The following is a 20300-nucleotide window of genomic DNA, read 5'->3' as shown; positions in this document are numbered from 1 at the left end:
TCCCTGTTTGACCCTAAGCCCCATGAGGGTAGGGAACATGTCATGTCAGTTTCCCCTCATACTGTGCCCACCACATGGTGGGCACTGAAGCAATGTTTGCGGGAAGAAGACATTAATGAGTGAAAGGAAGTGATGTTTGCACTGTAGCGGGTAATGATAATGTTCCACCTGGGTCCCCTGGAATCCAATTTCCATGAGTTGCCTTTACACTTTTGTGGGGTTTTCAGCAACCAGCGCCTGCAGCTTTTCTCCCATCCCTCAGCCTCCAGTACGAGCTTTACCCCGAGAGCAAAGAACCAACAGTGCCAGGGATTAGATTTCCAACCCATCCTTGACCCCAGGGGCTGTCGACTAGGACTGTTGAGTGCCCAGTGAGAACATCCAACTCCCTTGTCTTGGGCTGGGACAGCTCTGAAGACTGACTCACACTCTACAGCCTCCCCGGGACGAGAATCCTTCCCTTCCCCATCCTGTTTCTGGGAAACCCAACTTCAAACATTAGGTCATTTAAAAAAACTCCTCTGTTAACAAATATGCCTGGAGATTAAAGGATTATTAAGAAGATACTATACTTGCAGTTTTGTCATAAAATAAAACTTATTCTAAAACTATCCTGGAATCAATGTGATTTTACACTGATGAACCAAAGATAGTTTAAGATGTTGTAGTGCCTGGGTCATTGCTGCAAACCTCAGGCACTTCAGCCGGAGACTTCCGGTGGGCAGAAAGTTGGATGGTCGGCAACTGGTCCATTGCCATCTCTGCAGGGAAATGGGCAGAAGATGAGTGGCAAAGCATGGCTCAATATTAAAACTCACAAAACTGATCTCGAACTGTTATGAGAGTTTTGTAACATAATAATCATGAGACCCATGGGGATAGCCTTGTAGGATAAAACCCACATCAAATAGGTTTTTGAGATAAATATGGCCACCTTCCAACATTTGTCTACTGGTATTTCCTTGACCTTTTAAGAGAAGACTTGAGGGTAATAAATGGAAGCACCGATTTGGCCAAAAGGGTCCCAAGGGACCAAGAGACACATTTTTCACGTCTACAGCTTAAGAAAAGTCAAGGACCTAATGCATGTAAATGAACTCGGAAAGCCACATTTGCCCTCCTGTTTCTAGGCAGCCGCTGCAAGTCACTTGGACCTTAAATGGGAAGCAACAGTGACAAATGCATTTATGAACATCCTCATTTAAAACAAATGGCGCCCTGGTTTCAGGGTTCTAAATTGAGAAGTTAGTAGCAAAAAGAGCTGCTCCAAAATCCATACTCTATGAAATCCACATAGCTCATGAGGAGAACGATAAAACTATAGATCATGGCCAATTATGCTTCAAGGAAAGGTTTTAAGCCTGCTGCATTCATAACTCCCTCTTGGAATAAAGGCATAAACATAGAACATAATGTCATAGCTAAGCTGCCTCATGCTGCTATATTTTTGTAAATAAGATTCATAAGAATAGAATACTGTAAGGGCACCTGGGTGACTCAGTCAGTTGAGGGTCCAACTCTTGATTTTGGCTCAGGTCATGATCCCAGGGTCATGGGATCAAGCTCCGTGTCAGGCTCTGAGATGAGTGTGGAACCTACTTGGGATTCTCTCTCTCTCTCTCTCTCTCTCTCTTTCTCTCTCTTTCCCTCTGCCCCCTCCCCTACTCATGTTCTCCCTCTCTCTCAAATAATTTTTTTTAATATTTAAAAAATTGAATGCCACGATCAGCAAACTTTTCATGAATAGTATCATGATTACTAATGCTCAGATTCAAGAAACCTGAATTCTTTACCGGGATGGAGGTTGTGAGTCTTTCAGAGAGAGAGAAGATAAAGCAAAGACACCCCTACACCATGTAGTGACGTAATTTATGCTGACATCTTTCTTCTTGGAGAGAGAGAGAAAGAGCCGCAAGCTTGACCTGAACTGAAATCATGACCTGAGCCGAAATCAAGAGTTGGACACTCAGCCAACTGAGCCCCTGTGGTAACATTTTTATGATGTCATATGTATGACATCATCTAAGAGTGCTCCTGGAAGAGACTCTAATTGAAGTTTTTCTTCTCATTGCCACCTCGTGTGTTCAGATAAAAAAGATGTATACAAAGCAGTGGAGATCTGGGAATATGGATTTTTTTCTCATTATGAAATGAGCACTAATATCCATATTGATGTATGGATGTAGATGTAAGCCATTGCAAATCCTTCACTGCCTTCACTCTCAAATCAGCAACTGTGGGATAGAGTCACTCACAATATTTTGACATGAAGCAGGAATTAAACACCAAAATGGGCGTCCTTGTGGAAACCTAACAAATGTTGTAAACTAAGAATGAGTCTGATATGCTAGAAAGAAGGTCTCCTCTCGCTGGTCTGCCATGACCAACCCTGGCCTCACAGGCCAAACACTGCTTTCTCCATAAATTTCTCTATAAATAATCAAGTATGAGGAAGCCCAAGACAAGCAGGTAAAGTCAAGTTTTCCATTCTTCTTTTTGATGTCCTCCAGCCTGAAATCTTTTTAAGTGGCCTATTTGTCTTTTAAGTCATGAAACCTCCTCTAATAATCACGTTAGTTAGCTAGGAGCTTCCTTCAAGCTACTCTGTAAGAATAAGCAAAATAAAATCAGGAAATACAGTTAAAATATAAATATGGAGAACACAGTTGCCTGTGTCCACATTATTTCCAAAGGGAAAAGATATTTATAAAGGTGAGCTCTAATTCTGATACACTGATGAGTTCAAAATCTTCATGCACAATATGAACAGTGAGAATGATAGCTGACGTTTATTGAGAACTTAATATATGCCAACTGTTATTCTACAACTTTTGTATGTAGTAGCTCATTTCTTCCTCATCGTGACTCTGTGGATGGTACCTTCTTTACACCCATTTTACCCATGACACGATGAGACGTGGTTTACTTAGTCACAACCCAAGACAGTCTGGTTTCAAAGCCGGTGCCCTCCCCTGCATGCATGGATGGGCAGGGCTCTGAGCCCTTCCTTGCTGGTACAAAACTATTTTTAATAATTATTCTCTGTTATTTTATTCTCTAAAACGGGGGAGGCCAGGGGCCATCTTAATAAATTAGTGTTTCTTCGGGCACCTGGGTGGCTCAGTCGGTTGGGGGTCCGACTTTGGCTCAGGTCATGATCTCACAGTTCGTGAGTTCGAGCCTCGCTTCGCACTCTGTGCTGGCAGCTCAGAGCCTGGAGCCTGCGTCAGATTCTGTGTCTCCCTCCCTCTCTGTTCCTCCCCTGCTCATGCTCTCTCTCTCTCTCCTTCAAAAATAAATAAAAACATTTTTAAAAATTTTTTTAAAAATTAGTGTTTCTTCTCTTAGTAGGTTTTTTTTAGACTATCTATGAATTATACAACCATAGCTTGATGGATTCAAGTCCCAGAATCCATTTGGTAAAATAGCCAAGGATCTGCAAATCCTTGCTTTTGGAGCTTCCACATTTATAAACAAGCCTGCACTAGAATTCAGCATGACTTTCGAGTCAGTCTGTGGAAAATGCAAGTATGTAATACAATCAGACTTCATTTGGGCCATCCCTCTGCTGCTTAGGCACATTGGCAATGAAAGATCTGAACGCATAAACTTGGCAGCAACTTCAAAATATCCAGTTGGTCCTAGAATGCCAACGTGCTCATTATGTACATTTGTTGTGCCTGGGCTCCCCGCTGTCCAAATCTACCCTGAGTCTCCAATCAAGAAGAAGTGGTGATAGGAACACTGCTAATATGACATGACTGGGGACAATACAGAGTGACATGACCCGAGGTGATGAAGGAAACACTTATGGCTTCCCTCCCATTCCCTCCCCCTCCCTGCCACATATGTTGATGCATATTACATCCCTGCCTTGGCAGTCACGGGCAGAAAGGCCCAAAGATATTTATGAAGCTGTATCCATCAACAACTCCAATGGCCCACCTGAAATGCTGTCAACTTGCACACTGACTAGTACCCGCCGTCTGCACGCGCCACAACCCCTTGCCTTCAGTTCTAGCTCTACGTCCAGGGGCCAGCAAGGCATCTCCCCAGAGCCCCCAGGCCTTTCGCAAAGACCTAGGGATGCAGGGCAAGAAATAAGAGAGTCATCAAGTCGGCATTTGCTCCATTAAGAGGGAAAGGCAGCAAAGGGAGGAAACTAGGACCGGGATATAGAGGAAATAAACATTAAAAATCACCAAAATCTGTACATCTGTGGTTGCCGAAGCAACCTTCCAGAGAAGCACAAGGATACCCATTCCTGGCCCTGTAACACAAAGGCTGAGAGCCTGCCCTTAAGTAGCCACTTTGTTTCTCATTCAGAACCATAGCTGACCCTTGATATAACGCCTGAATTTACAGCAAATGTCCTTTACGTAGGACCATGGCCGAACAATACACTCACGTCCTAAATGGAAGGAATTCTCCAGTATCATATCCAGAGAGGACTTCCATAATTTCCTATTTGAATTTTTGATTGACCGAGGTGTTAGGGAAATGTCTTACAATTTCTAAAAATATTTTCTCGGGGCGCCTGGGTGGCTCCGTCGGTTAAGCGTCCGACTTCAGCTCAGGTCATGATCTCGCGGTCCATGAGTTTGAGCCCCGCGTCGCGCTCTGGGCTGATGGCTCAGAGCCTGGAGCCTGCTTCCGATTCTGTGTCTCCCTCTCTCTCTGCCCCTCCCCCGTTCATGCTCTGTCTCTCTGTCTCAAAAATAAATAAACGTTAAAAAAAAAATTTAAAACTATTTTCTCTTCGTTAAATACGAAGGATGGTCTGTCTTCTTCAGAAAACATTCTGCATGTCCTGATCTAAATTTTGCACCTGAAATTCAGGGACAAAATGGCCTCTTCAACACTAAAATCAAACTGCACGTGATTTAATTTTTCTTTGAGCTTAAGAAACTTATTTTGAGATCTGTCTGAACCTGGGGAATTTCATTATAATTTTAACTTTTATTGCATAAAAGAAGGGTAAACATAGCAGCTGGCACATGAACTGAGAATGGTGTACTAATAGGCTGTCTGTCCTTGCAGTTTGGGGAAGGTATTCCTAAAGAATCTTCTCACTTTGGGAGTGAAAACAGGTACACAGTACAAACTCTTTCCCTGAAGGTGGCTAAGCCAAAAGCAGGGAGAGTTTTCACTTAACTATTTGCCACGATTTGCCCCATCTACACTATAAAAGCAGGAAACCAAGAACAAGGCCAACCCGAATTTTAAATCCCATGGTGGTAATCTGGGATAAGACAGGGTTTCTTTTAGACTGATGAATGAGAATTTTTTTTCTCCTTAAAATGAAAATCACTCTTGTCTTTTAGGAGAGAGATAAAGGCAAAAGACACATAAAGTAATGAGCTTAAAATGGATTTTCACTTCTTAAAAAAAAAATCTGCTTCAGGTCAATGGGATTTCTGTAGAACCAGTTATGTGAAATTCGATTATAGATTAATAAAGAAACCAAAGAGATAAGGATATCACATTAATGGAAAAAGAATTATTAAATTCCTGTCCTTTTTTGATGTTTCCTCTGACAATTAGTATTCCCGTCCTCATCAGGTGATACAAAACTCTAGGCAAATGTCCAAAGGAATTAAGCAGTAAAATATGTTTTGAGGGAAAGAAAGAAGGAAGGAGGAAAAGAAAGAAAGAAGAGAGACTGAATTGAGAAAGTAAAGAAGAAAAGTAGAAAAAGAGTTTCTGGGACCTGCATTACGTATGGCATTAATTTTTTTCCCACCAAGTCTTAGTCTTGGCAGGCTTCCACTCAAATGCAGGAATTTCATGGATGTGGGAACGGGTGATGGAAAATGCATTATTATACACAACAATCGTTGTACTTGAGAGGAACTATATGGGGAAAAAATAACACCCTAGAATAAATACAAATGAAATTCATGTATCAAAACCAATACTGTGAAAATAGTTTAAATGTTTCTTGAATTTATATCTAGTCATTAACCTAAATGCAGATTTTAGTTCAGGCTACACTTTTGCCTCATGGTCAGAAGGCCTGAAAACCTGTGGCGTGGAAAATTGGCAGGATAAAGAATATTGAATTGGTCTCCATGGAAAAACAGGTTTTGGCAGCTATAACCTCCTCCTTGAGTGGGTTCCCCCCCAACCCAAGTCAAATTCTCCTCTCTCTTTCCTTGCCCCAGGAAAAAGACCAAGGGAAGACCATATATTAGCTTAGACAGCAAGCAGATAGATATCAACATGGCCATTCACCAAAGGACCTTCCTCATTGGCCTTGAACCCCATAGTCAGGGTGAACCCCCCTGCCCACCCGCCCCGCCGAAAGTCTCAACCCTAAGCTCACCCTCTGAGAGCACAGAGGCTGGAGGTTTCTATTTCTACTGACTTTGGTTTCCTTCTTCCTTGAAGAAAGGGAGTGAGGCATCCATCTTACCCAATGACCCTAAAAGAAACTGCAATTCACAAACGAAAATGATAAATTTATTTGCAGAAATCCTTCACATCTGTCCCTCCCCTCCAATCCTGCTCCAAACCTACTTTAATCCACAACCAGTCTGCTTACCTCAAGGAAGGGAGACATTTCCCCAGGGTTTTATTTAGGCTAGGGGACAAAATCCAGGGACTTCTTCAAAGTCACTCGTCCACCTGGCAAGACTCTCACGGCCCGCTGCAACCACAAGGCCCACCTCACTCTCTCCTGGGGCTAGTCCTGAACCCAGTCTCCACTCTTTTCTTTCCAGCCTCCTTTCCAGCCACCCGCCCCCACCCCCACCCCCTACCCCGCCACCCCAAGAGCCCACAGCTTCAGAGCGAATGTTCACCAGGCTCCCTCTGGTGGGTTCCGGGCCCTTTGCATGAGCCAGTTGAGTGAGAACTTCTTCCCCCACATGAATGTTGTATCCTTGTGCTGTGCCTCTCTTGGTGGTTCACCCTGATCTTTTCTCTCTTTGCAGCTGGTTAATAATCCACTAACAAGTCAGGCTGCAGCGGCTGCAGCCGCCATGGGCTCCATAGCAAGCTCACAGGCCTTTGGCAATGCCCTCTCCAGCCTTCAGGGGGTCACGGGTCAACTAGTTACTAATGCACAAGGACAGGTGAGTGGGAGATGGGAACAAGAGTGAATCTTTATGGCAGATGGAACTCGGAAAGGAAATGAATTTCTTTTGCATGACAGTGATATGTAACCGCATCTATTCGAGGCAAATAAATAATGTTTACTAGCAATGTCAAGAATAGGAGAAGGGTTGGGAGGTGTTTCTATATTTTAGAAACAAGATTTTTTTTCCCCTTCCTCTAGAATGTCTTACGTTTTTATTTTGTTTTTATTTCTGTACAACGGTTCTTGTTCTGACCTTAACTGAAGGAAATACTTTTTGTGATGGGGCAGTCTTTAAAAAAAAAAAAAGTAAATTTTAAAAACAAAACTTCAGTTCTGCTTATGTATTTATTCTTTTTAAACTGGGACGGTGGGGGAAACTGGTAAGTTTCCTTCTCTAATTGCTCTAAGATTTCTAAACTAGTCCTAAGCAAGCCAATTTCTGACTAATATGGGGACCTGATGGAAAGAATCGGGCCGTCCTGTAAGAGAAACAAAGGAAAGGGGGGAGAAGCCTCTTGCTGATTCTCCTGGAAGCTCCTGGGAGTTTCTTGTATGCCTGCAGGCTTACTTCAGTCTGCCGGGGCCATCGAACCTTCCTCGTGTCATGGGCAGCGTGACGGTTCCCTTACACCACTCGTGTGGCCACGTCGTGGTCCCCAGGACACTGATGAAGCTTCATATGAGGGCAGCTCCCCCTTTAAGACCCCAGTAAACCTGAAAGCTCCATGAAGAGCAAACTGGAGTTAAAGCTGAGGGGATCAGAAGTACCCTCCGTTCAAAGGCTTGGCACAGACCCTCGGTGGTTAGGGCACCTTCACCTCAACTGTGGCCGTTGCTGAGGGTGGAGGAGCAGGTAGAAGACGCTAGCATCATCTCCAGGATTTTTCCTCCCAGAGTTATTTTACGGATCCCTGCTTGGCCTGCTCTGTGGAGAACAGGAATTGCAGTGTCTTGAACCCTGTTTTTATTTTACATAAAGAGTAAACAGAGATGCATTATAAGCTAAACCGTCTCAATCTACGTCCCAGGGAAAAAAAGCTGACCTTGTTATATTTCCTGGGCGGGTGCAGGATTGTCCCGTCAGAACCCCGAGGGCTGAACGATGGAGCTTGTCAAAGAGCAGCCCCAGGTAATGAATCATCTTATCACAGGTGCACACCACACATATTAAAGGAGGGTTGTATGAACACGGTGCCCTCCACAGTCACCTTTCAATGTCGGCTTTAACCCTTGTTCCAATCCCTTTTCATCAAAGGATCATTTTATGCAGCCGGCTCTAAATGGAGGCTCTCAAAAGCCTATTAAGATTTCTGAACGGACAGGGTTTGGGTGTGGAGGAAAAGTTGGTTATAATATCTATAACTCACACTCAGATCAGGTCAGTCCTGGAAGCTGCTTCCTAGAGTTATGCCCCAAATGGAACACCCCAATTCATTCCTGCCAGGCAGCTGGCCCTTGAGATGTAAATTTTAAGAGGTCCAGATGGAAAGCATATCCACCGATGTGCATTTCCCCCTGATTTTTCTGTCCCAGTGTCCAAGTAAAATGTGCCACTGTGCCCCACCGCTTGAGAATTTGTGATGGAGAAAATGCTTTATTGCTTAGGAGTTATTAGGAGTGTATTCTTCCGGTGATTTAATGGCTGATCATTTTGCCAGTTACAAATCCATCCCCTTCCTAGGGGCTAGAGTTACAGCCTTTGCTCTGTTTGGCCTTTGCCGACTTCCATCCCAGGGGGGTAGCTCTCCCAGCCCAAGAGTTCCCACAGGAAAATGAGCTTTCAATTAAAACCTTGGTTCATACTCTGCGTATGTAGAAGAAGGCCCGATTTTATTTTAAAATTCTTCTGTTTTAGACACTGTGCTGATAGGTGATTTGATATGGTCCACAAATCTCCTAAAGTGGGAAAGGAAAAAAAAAAAGACCTACATTCACAGAGGAATCAATATTGCCCGCTCGTGATGTCTTGTCTGAGAGTTTTAGAAACATGCCCAATGGTACCATGTGCCAGAGACGACCAAGCTACTCCCATTTCCAAAGTAGATGAATTGGCCATGTTCCCGTAGTGCTGTGGGGTTTTTTTTTTTAATCTTTGTAATATAAACACAATCATCTTCCCAGAAAAAAAAGCATATGCCCTGCACTTCTTGATACAAAGATACTCATGTGAGCCTTATGAGGTGGCCAGATGGCACCAAAAAAGGAGGACAAAAATTATTTGGGGTGTGTGTGTGTGTGTGTGCACACACGCGCGCTCCTTTTGCTTGTATTAATGTGGTACAGAAAAATAAGATCACGTTGGAATCAGGTTAATACAATTAGCCTTGCTCAAAAAGCCGTGTAAACTAGAATTACTTTATCCAGCCCATTTTCAATCCCTTAAAAATCTCCACAGAGCTTTCCCAGAAAAGGTACAAAGAGAAAACTCTTAATATATTTATAGATTCTTTCATTTGAGTTCTTGACATCAACTATTTGTTACATTGGAAAGTTTGCCCAGAAGAAATAACATTAAACTCTACACCTATGTTTGAAAAGCATGTTTTATGCCACTGATACTTTGGGGAGGTCGGGCTGTCGAGGTGGCACAAAATACCCTGATTCTTGCTCTCCGCTGCTAAGATTTTCTTGGCTACCTGGAAGCCAAGAGAGGATTAGCCGGGAAAGAGCCCTCACTGAATTCGGATCTGCCTGAGATACGGTTTAAGCTCCCCTTTCTTCTCATTTTGGACCTGGGAGAAATCAATGACTTAACTTCCCTAAACTAGAGCCTCATCCTCAAAGCTCTAAGGTAGCCCCTGTGAGGAGGCCTGTGCCAGTGGCGATTCTAGATTCCAGGTCTTCCCACTCAGTGAGGTGGGCACCCTCCCCACACAGGGAGACATGTCCCAATCCCAAAAAGAAGAAAGCCCACCCCCTGGGACTTGCAGCTTGGTTTCCTTGTCTTGGAATCTGATTGTTTCTATTTACTAGATTTCAGTGCATTTAAAGGGAAGGGAAATCTCCATTTATTTATGGTCTTTCATTTCCTGTTCTTTGGTTTATTTATCTTAATTTTTTAAGTTTATTTTGAGAGAGAGAGCATGCAAACAAGGGAGGGGCAGAGAGAGAGAGAATGGGAGAGAGAGAATCCCAAGCAGGCTCCACACTGTCAGCGCAGAGCCCAACTCGGGGCTCGAACTCATGAATTGTGAGATCACGGCTTGAGCTGAAATCAAGAGTCAGACGCTTAACTGACTGAGCCACCCACCCTGGTGCCCCTGCTTTTTTAAAAACCAGTAGTTATCAGTTCATTCTCTTACCTTTCTGACTCTGCCATTCATTTTCAGTTAATACAGAAGTCAGATATTATTCCAGAGAGTGATTAATTCTAACAGAAATTCTGCATTCTAAAGTCACAAAACACTTATCTTACCCAGGAATGTTATAGTATTTTAAAATTATATCATACCCAACTTCATCCTGAAGGAGCAAGTTCCCTATTGGTGATTGGCGATCATGAAATTTATCATGACTATCACAGTGCTGAGAATAACATTCTAGGGCTGTTTGCTTACCAAATCAGGAACTCATGTGAGTGTGGAAGCCAGACAATGAGATGAGCACCAACTATAGACTTGTTTGAACCCCAAGTCAGCCAGTAACTAACAAGCTCTGTGACCTTCAGTAAATTACTTGAGCTCTCTGAACTTCAGTTTCACCATAAAATAAGGATAGATATAAAATCTGAGTCCCTAGATTATGAAGATTAGATGAGGTAAGGTGTATAAAAAGCCTACCATGGTCCATGAGTATACAGTTAAAGACTCATACTAATAAGTGGCTGCAATAATTATCATCATCTTCATCATCATCATCATCGTGGTTTAGAGTCTTGTCTAGCATTTTCTGGAAACCTATCTTTGGTTTGGGTATATATAGCAAGAAGTAGTACAGCATACAGGCAAGAAGAATGGGTTCTAGAACCAAACAGCCATTCATCGGCTGTTGGACCTCGGGCAATTGACTTACCCTCTCTCGTGCCTCACTTTCCTCGTCTGAAAAATGGGGATCAAAATGGAAGCAGCTTCTAGGATTTAAGAGCTTAGCATGTAGTCAGGCACATAGTCGTCATTCAATAATGCCAACACTCAGTATATGCTATCTGTGATTATTAGTCTAGGTGCGATATGGTTGCAGTTCACACTGAGTGTGCTCGCTGTGTGTGTGAGGAGTTTGAGAATGTGAGAATCTCAGCAGAGTAAAACATCAAGTTACTTTAGGGAAATCTTATCCTTACCCTGGATAGTTCAGTAGGGGGCGTGTGTGTGTGTGTGTGTGTGTGTGTGTGTGTGTTCTTAACACTCATTCAGTGGGTATGTTCAGGATTTGGCAAGTAGATTTCCCATCGATTTGTTCAGCTCTAGAATTGGCTTCCCTTGTGCCCCTGGCAATATCTCCTTATTGGCATTATTGCAGAAAAGTAAAAGCAAATGAAATTTCATTTTATCCTGGGGCTAAGGAAAAGCATTTTACATTTTAACTGAAGCTCAGAATGTTTCCTGATGAAATTAGTTCTGGACCGCTGTGAAATTTTCTTAAGTGGCACCAAGCCAAGCCAAAGTCCCTCCCTCCCTTCCTTAAAGAGCCAGTCAAGTAAAACAAACAAACAAACAAACAAACAAACAACATTACTTTTCCTAATGTATAGAAAGAAGAAAAAATTAAAAGCACTTGCCCATTCAATTCAGTACCCAAGAATACACATAGCATTATATGAATAAATAATGGCTGAGCAGAACACTTTAGCCAGACGGAAGGATTTGCAGTAGGTAGGAGCTGCCTCCTAAGAGGAACACAGGCCAAAATGGAAGAAAAGCAGTCTGCTGACACAATAGTAGCCTATGCATCGTAGCTTAAAAAGGACACCCTTGAATGTGCAAAACCACGGAGGGTGAGTTGCTTGTATTCAGCAGCCCTGGGCTGGAGGAGGGCAGGTGGCGAGGCAGGAATGTCACCAAGTACTGTGTTTGTGCACATCGACATTCTAATATCCTGACCTTCAAATATGTGAAAAACATTGTCTTAGAATTGAAGAAACATGATGCGTACTTATGTTGGGGAATTCCTCTGAATTCGAATAATCAAAAGCTAAAGAACATCTCTCGAAGACGGTAGAGCAGCTAAGACCATGGGCTTGGAAGGAAACAGGTCTGATTGGAACACATTTCTAGCTATGTGGTCTTGGGGGTCTTGGGTAAGTTATGGAACTTTACCGAGCCTCTGTTTTCCTCATCAGTGAAATGGGAGTGATAAGATGTGTCACATACATTGTTGTGGGGTTAAACATGACAGTAGCAGGAAATGTGTTCAGCACAGTGCCTGATATGTCTTAAGTATTTAATAAATTACATGAATGTATCAATAAATCAATGCTATAGCTTTTTAGAATGAAAAGCTGGCAATGGAGCCTGAACTATGGGTTGCTAAAAGAATTCAACACCTAATTTAAATAGAAAGATGAGAATCTTTTAGAGAGAATCACTACACGTTGAATGGAAATGAAGCTATAATAAATGCAAATCTCAGCCAAAGAATTGAGATATAATGAATTTATTCAGTAAGTGTCCATTGAGCTTCTCTGTGGGTTTTATTAGATCTGTGCAGGAGAACAAATAAAACCATAGCTGCCCACGTTTGTAAAACTAATTTCAAACCCTGTGCCAAGGAGATAAAGTGTGCAACTTTGACAATGTGACCAGAGCAAATGAGGTACATTAGACACATCCAGCTAAAGCCATTTGATCAGGAATTTAGGGAGTTTTGCACATACTCTTTTACTCTATTTTTTATAATGAACCACATTAAATGTATAAAAAAGCGAAAAAATAACTTTTTACCAAAAAAAATTTCAAAAGGATCATTGCTCAACCACATTAACGTAAGATTAACATAAATGTTAAGATATTAACATTTTTCCGCATAAGCTTCAGCCCTCTTGCTTATTTTTAAAAGAAATAAAGGGATAAAGCTGAGACCTTGGCACTCTCCCCCCCCCCCCCCCACTTCCCAAGGTGATACTGTGATAGCATTGGTAATTCGTTTAATGTAAGGTTTGCATCTTTACTAAAAAATTATATCTTTTTTAAAAGGTACAAAATCATATGTACAGAATACCATTTTTAATACAAACAGTACAGTATATTGCTTACACATTTTGCATAACTAAGAATCAAACATGGTTTGTTGAAAATACAGGGTAGGTGTCTGCATATTCTTCCCCAAATATAAACAGAACAATCTATTTAGGTAATGGTTTTGGCCATGTTTTTAAACCCAAACTCAAAACAGTCTGACAAAGGATTTTATTTTCTCCTTTGCAAATATCACTATACAAAGTCTTAAAAAGTGTAAAAATTCAATCACATGCACTGGAATACACTTCAAATAAGCTTCTTTTTTTTTTTTTTTGTCGCATTTTTTAACACTTTTTAAATCAGCTCTTTCTAGAGACTCGGAAAGAAATGTTCATGGGGTTAGTAATATTATAAGAATTTTACCCTGGCTTCATCTCAGTAATAAAGATGAAACAGTAGCAACAATAAACAACCTCGATCTTTCTACTAACATATCAAATTTCCCCTTTGAGCCCAATTGAGAGCTTTATTTCCTCATTTCGGAAGAGGCCATTGCATTAAAGCAGCGTCTCCCTAAGTGTGCGCCTTGGAAATGAACGAGCCCTTGGAGACGGCGCACAAACCAGGGTTCCCCGGGCTGGACGCCGGGTGGCGCCGCGCCCCTGGCGCCGCCGCTGATGTGTTCGGATGGGGCCGGGCAATTCTGTTGTGACGCGCCGCGGACCCCCTTTAACTTTTCCTGATCCTGCTTTCCCCAGACTTCCTGTCCGCAACATTTAGTAGAGTTGACGTCGGCAAAGCGCACTTCGGGAAATGCTGCGGGAAGTCACTTCCTATCCACGCTTTGGATCGTGTGATAATGATTTAAATCGGAAAGGAGCCCCCTCCTGGGATTTGCGCGCTGAGGTCCGGAGGGCGCGCACACACCTGGGAGCGCGTTTGCGGGGAGCAGGTGGACAGCGCGGCTCTGCCCCCGGGGCTGTGCTGGCAGCGCTAGGCCAGTCCCCCGGCTCCCGCTGGGACGCTCTCCCCCGAGCGACAGGTCAGGGCTGGAGTGGAGGGTGCCGGTTGGGTGGGTGGGGGGGGCGGGGGAGGGAGTGACCCGAGGCCTGGCCCTCGGGTCCTGGGTCCTCGCCCTTCTGAGGAGTGGGGCTCCCTGGACGGTAAACGGCGCTAATGAGCCCTGATGGCCCAGGGCTCCGCAGTGATTTCGCGGGAGGTGAATTTGATGGGAAGCCTCGCTTCTGGCGCGGCTCGGCTGCTGACACGTAGGACGTAACCGGGTCTCAGAGCCGGTCAACGCCAGCAGCAGAAGCGCGCTCTGTCCCTCATCATGACAGCCAAATGTTCAGCCCAGACCTTAGCTGCCCTACCAGAGGTCGCTCCTCCCGCCGCCCCGCGCTCTCCTTCTTGCCCCCATTTTTAAAATGAAAGGGTTAATCCCGTTAATGCCATCAACCCAAAGAGTTGGCCAACTTGAAGAACTAAAAATAAAGCACCCTCTGAACTCTTTCTCCCTACTCACCACGCCTCAGGGCAACCTGTCCTGTGCAATTAAAGGGGTGGCCAAAAATACACAATTAAAAAAAATAAAATCTCAGTTTAGGAGATTTTCCCTGCAGAATGAGTCAGGAGAGAACCAAGCTCTCTCTTATCTAAAGCAGAATTTTGGATTGTGGTACTGTTGCTTCCTCCCACTCCCCCCCACCCCCCCCCCCCCCCCCGGTCTCTAACCCCTACATTAAAAAAAAAAAAAATCTTCATCTATGAGTATTTCGTTTTCCTGGGAATACGGAAATGTGTCCTTGTGTAGGCTCCTCAGTAGAGACTGGGCACATCCTTTGTGGCTAAATAGGAAAGAGGCCAGTTAACTAACGCAGCAACCTAATTAACAGCTGTAATTCTAAACAGGTAACAGTTACCAACCACATGCCATGCACAGAGGGCGCCCTCAGAGCTCCTCTGACTTCTCACATCTTGGTTTCACTAGCGTGGTGAAACAAAATACTACCACCTAATGCTCATGTAGCTTGTTTCAGTGTGTGAAGTTCTAGACCCATGTGAGTTCTTAGAAGAGCCCCAGGTTTAGCGGAACATTCCTTCAGGCTAAGTGGTTTCTAGAACAAGAATCATGGAATCGATGACGTCTCCCAGGCACTGAGCCTTCACCATGGGGCTGGTATCATCTGTGATCCTGCCAGAGCACTTGACCGTAGTTTGATTACCCTAGCTGTGCACAGGAGCACACTTTTGGGGTGACGCCGCTAGGAACTGGGCAGAACTGACATCCGAGCCCAGAGTCCACACCCATCCTCCCACACCACCCTCACTTGCTTGCGTTTAAAGACCTAGGTTCATTTCCTGGATGTTCTCTTAGATAGGTCACAAACTCGCGAAACGTCGTCACTCCATCTCCAAATGAGAACTGTAATTCTTGCCCTATCAACCTCGAAGATCTCTCTTGAAGGTATATAAACACATACACTTGAAAACTATTAAAAGTTATACACCTTGCCAAAATATGTTCTTTTAATCAATATTCTCACCATTACTATTTTTGCTGATCAAAGGAACTGGAGAACTAGGTTCAGGGAAGTCTCTGATAGAGCAATGAGACAATCTTGATTAAAAAAAAAAAAAAAAAAGACCTCAGGTCTCCACTTTATCTTGCTGGGGAAAAATCAACCTCAAGGCATCAAGGTCTGGGGGACTAGAGGCCACCTGCCTTCCAGCGTGGCATTCTAGCCATGAGGGAAGAGTGGGTTCTCACCAAAGTGAGCTTTTCTGAGCCAAACAGGAAAATCTGTCTCAGTGACTCTTCAGTTGGGGTTTTTGTAGTATCACACAGCAAAATGATTTTGGAATTGAGGAATTTCCCAAAGTGACAAGGCCTTCTACATTTCTATATCCTTCCCTTTGGAAGCTATCCTTCTAAAGAAGTAAGCCCTTCCAAAGAAAAAGAGAACTATCTAATACTGTATTATGAGTCTAAGAAACCACTGATGTTATGTTATACCATCAATTTAAGAACAGCTTTTTCTGAATGGAAGAAAATACTACCACTTTTTTTTATGTTTATTTTTTGAGAGAGAGAGAGAGGGAGGGAGGGAGAGAGAGTGTGCGTGCATGAGATGGGAGGGACAGAGAGAGAGGGAGACACAGGATCCAATGCAGGCTCCCCACTGTCAGTGCTGAGCCCGCCAGATGCAGGGCCCAAACCCCAACCATGAGATCTTGACCTGAGCCGAATTCAGGAGTCAGACACTTAACAGACTGAGCCACCCAGGCACCCCCAAAATACTACCACCTTAAGCAGATATATCAGTTGTTAGGGCAACCTAATTTCACAAATATTAAAAATAGGAAAAAGATGTGGGAGTCCTATAATTGAGGAAATATGTTATTTATTTGATAAATAACCTTAACCAAATCCAGTGTCAAAAAGACTGTACTGTGGGCTGTACAGTAACAAGTCAAGGATGGAAGTGAAAACTATTTATGTCTCAGTTTTCCCAACTAGAGAATGAAAATTAGACTTGATTTGGGGCTGAGGATAAGGAAAGAGGCAGTACTGAATTTTGACCCAGCTTCCCTAGAGCAACACTAACTTTTTTAGCAAACAATTTTTATGGTTAAGCAGAACATTATTAGAGAGGGACAACCTTCCATTCACATGTGAGATGCATTCAACCTCTAAATAAATGTCCACTGGACTGTTTAATACACCATATGCCCAAAGATGCACCCCAACTTTCTTGTTGACATTATGCATTCTTCTTCTGGTTTTTTTTTTTAATTTTTTTAGTCTTTATTTTTGAGAGAGAGAGAGACAGAGCATGAGCAGGGGAGGAACAGAGAGAGAGACACAGAATCCAAAGCAGGCTCCAGACTCTGAGCTGTCATGTCAGCACAGACCCCAACGTGGGGCTCAAACTCATGAGCCGTGAGATCATGACCTAAGCCAAAGTCGGATGTTTAACCAACTGAAGCACCCAGATGCTTCATCATGATGCATTCTTCTTAGATACGTGGGCAACATTCCTCAATCATACACCAATAAGGGAGAAATGAGAAATAGATCAGAAATAGGTAAGAATGGAAAAGTCACAACTCAGAACAGCAAGAGGAGCCAGGTTCAAGTTCAAACATACAGAAGTAGGCCTTGGCACAATCCAATTGAACTTAATGCATTAGCCATAGAACGTTGCTCCGAACTGCTGTTCGTCTCCTCCACTAACCTTGTCCATCTTATAAAAATAACAATAGAAGTAGATCCTAAGAAGACGTCGTAAGTTGGAGGACACAGAATGACAGTAAAGTCAGGATGGGATACAACTTAGAAGTGAATGGCCTCAATCACGCCCCACGCCAAGGGCACACACACAAAAACACATTACACATTCCCTTGCTCTGCCACTTGTCAATAGATACTCACAACCGCCCAGTCTCTCAGAGTTACAGAGGTGGACAGTGCGAAGGTCCACATGCTCACGTGGAAGGCACCCGCGGTCAACGGCACAGGCGTTGAAGTTAGACACCAACCCCAAGCAAGGCAGCTAGCCTTCCTCGGCTGTGGTTCTCACTTCCACGCACTGACGACGTATCTTTCCCTCAGGGTTATTAGAGGGATTAGTGCTAATGGTAATAAAATTCATAAATTCCTGCCGTCGATTGCACACTTTCTGCATACCAAAGAGTGCTTAGCATTCGATATATTATTTCATATCACCATTGCACAGCCATGGAATATGGTTTATCCCTATTGTACAGATTAAGAAACTTCTAAGAGCACCCAGCTGGAAATGGCAGGATCCAAACTCAGTTGTGTCTGATACCAGAGATCGCTCTCAGTCACTGTGCTCTAATAATAGTTTAAAACTTTTTGCTTCCGTCACTGATGTATCCCAAGTGGCTAGAATAACACCTGGCCTACATTAAGCATAGACACAGTAATAAAATCTGTGGAGGAAATGAATAGAGCATTTCATATACGCTAATATGCTATTCAATAAGCACCTCACATACATTCATCATTTCATTTCATTCTTACACTGATCGTGCACCATTATCTCTAAAGGAAACAGGGGTTCAGAAAAGTTAACCAGCTTCCCGGGCCACCCACTTAGCAAGGGGGAGAGTCTGGACTCGAGGCCACACGCGGCTGCTTCGAAGCGGGGCTTTCCTCTGAGTGAAACTGCTCTCAGCCTCACGGAAATAAGTGCCTAATACCGTGCCTGCCATATAGCAGCCTTTCCGTAAAGATCACGTGCTCCTCACCTCTCTATATTTTAATCCACTTAGGGTGGCTGATCTAAGGTAGAGTCTGTTTATTATATTGAAGTTTTATATGGAAATGCTTTTAAGGATCCAGTGTTACTGTACCTGATGAAAATGGCATTGTCTACTTACTTAACTTTCTTCAGTTTTCCAAACCACTAATGTTTCAGCATTGTTGGAAGGAGTAAAAGTAATAAAGGATGTTAAATGCTTGGCACAGCCCTGGCGCTTAGTGAGAAGCAAGCGAGGCCCGCCTCTCCCGTCTCACTCCCTTGACCACGTGCGTCTTAGAAGCCATGGTCACTCCGGCATGTAGAGGGCTAGGCTGACGATTTTGAGTCTGATGCCCACACCATTCGTAACAGGTGAAGCCAGCTCCCTTGGCTGGGCGATGACTAGTTTGCCTCTCTAACGTGATTGTGTGGCTGCTGGACACGTAGCATCCACTTTTCCTTTTAAGAAAACGTTGCACTTCATTTCATCAAAAGGCAGGGCCACCAGAGTATTACCCGCTGGGTTCATTTAACTATGTTCGTTTCCTTGATGCTCTAGAATAAAAAGCATTTCCATCTACCTTCAATAAATCTGCAGGTGATGTTAGCAAGCTCTCCCAGGCAACCAAAAGGAAGAGATGGAGTGATGTGTGCAGCCAGAAAAAACAAAAATCTGTTTCAAATTCACATGGAGTTTGAGGGTTTGATTGCAAGTGGATTTTAATGTAGGATTTTTCAGTATCATTGAATTATAAAAGAACTATTTAATTTTTTAATATAAAGAGTAACATCCTTAAGACGAAGGGAACTTAAATCAATTACATTTAAAAGGTGATATTCATGGAGCACCTGGGTGAATCAGTGGGTTAAGCTTCTGGCTCTTGATCTCAGATCAGGTCATGATCTCTTGGTTTGTGAGTTTGAGCCCCACATTGGGCTCTGCGCTGAGAGGGCAGAGCCTACTTGGGTTCTCTCTCTCCCTCTGTTTCTGCCCTGCTTGCGCTCTAAATTTCCCTCTCAGAATAAAAAAATAAACATTAAAAAAATAAATAAAAAATAAAAGGAGATTTGCAAATTACTTAGGTGAACACAAAAGGAAGTGACATGCATTCTGAGAGCTCATTTTGATTTTTTGAGATCACAAAATCATATACATTTAAAAATATTATTTATTTATTTATGTTTTTATTTGAGAGAGAGAGAGAGAGAGAGACAAAGCGAGCGGGGAAGGGCAGAGATAGAGACACAGAATCTGAAGCAGGTTCCAGGCTCCGAGCTGTTAGCACAGAGCCCAACACAGGGCTCGAACTCACAAACTGTGAGATCGTCACCTCAGCCGAAGTTGGATGCTCAATCAACTGAGCCACCCAGATGCCCCTACATTTAAAAATATTTTTAAAAGTCGAGTTCCTGCTCCTCTCAGCTCACACAGAGATAAGACAGTAGAAATGGGGATAGTGTTGATGGTTTTAAGTATCTAGATTTGTTCCTGCTATCTAGAACCTAGATGAATCAGAAAGTACTAAGGACTTATCCTTCTCAGAAGGCAGATCCGATACCAAGACCATTGCTAAAAATGCCCTAAATTTTTTAGAGAAGTTAAGTAGATTATCTTATAGCTAGGGATTAATAGTTTTGTGACTAAATGCCTCAATTGTTCTTCAATGTAGGCGTCACTATACCAACTTCTATATTGTTTAACAATATATATGTATAGTTTGCATATGATTTCATCTGGCATACAGAATATGTGAAGTGTATTTCTGATAAGGCTATCCTTCAAAGTAGCTTTTGAAATTAAAAATTCCAAAATTCATACTGCTGGTATAAATT

General features: G+C 43.0%; 1 protein-coding gene across 3 annotated transcripts in view; it reads left to right on the top strand.

Annotated features, from left to right (window-relative positions):
• Positions 1-20300, top strand: part of POU6F2 (POU class 6 homeobox 2) — a 463146-nt gene that overhangs the window by 401825 nt on the left and 41021 nt on the right. For all 3 annotated transcript variants that reach the window (XM_042914645.1, XM_042914628.1, XM_042914638.1), the window contains one exon: positions 6936-7076. In XM_042914645.1, coding sequence (XP_042770579.1) covers positions 6936-7076 — 141 coding nt within the window. The remainder of the gene's footprint in view (positions 1-6935; positions 7077-20300) is intronic.

Source organism: Panthera leo, chromosome A2 (assembly GCF_018350215.1).
Source record: "Panthera leo isolate Ple1 chromosome A2, P.leo_Ple1_pat1.1, whole genome shotgun sequence".
Classification (NCBI taxonomy): Eukaryota; Metazoa; Chordata; class Mammalia; order Carnivora; family Felidae; genus Panthera; species Panthera leo.
Note: the sequence above shows the minus strand (reverse complement) of the source record. Positions and strands in the feature narration are given on the sequence as shown.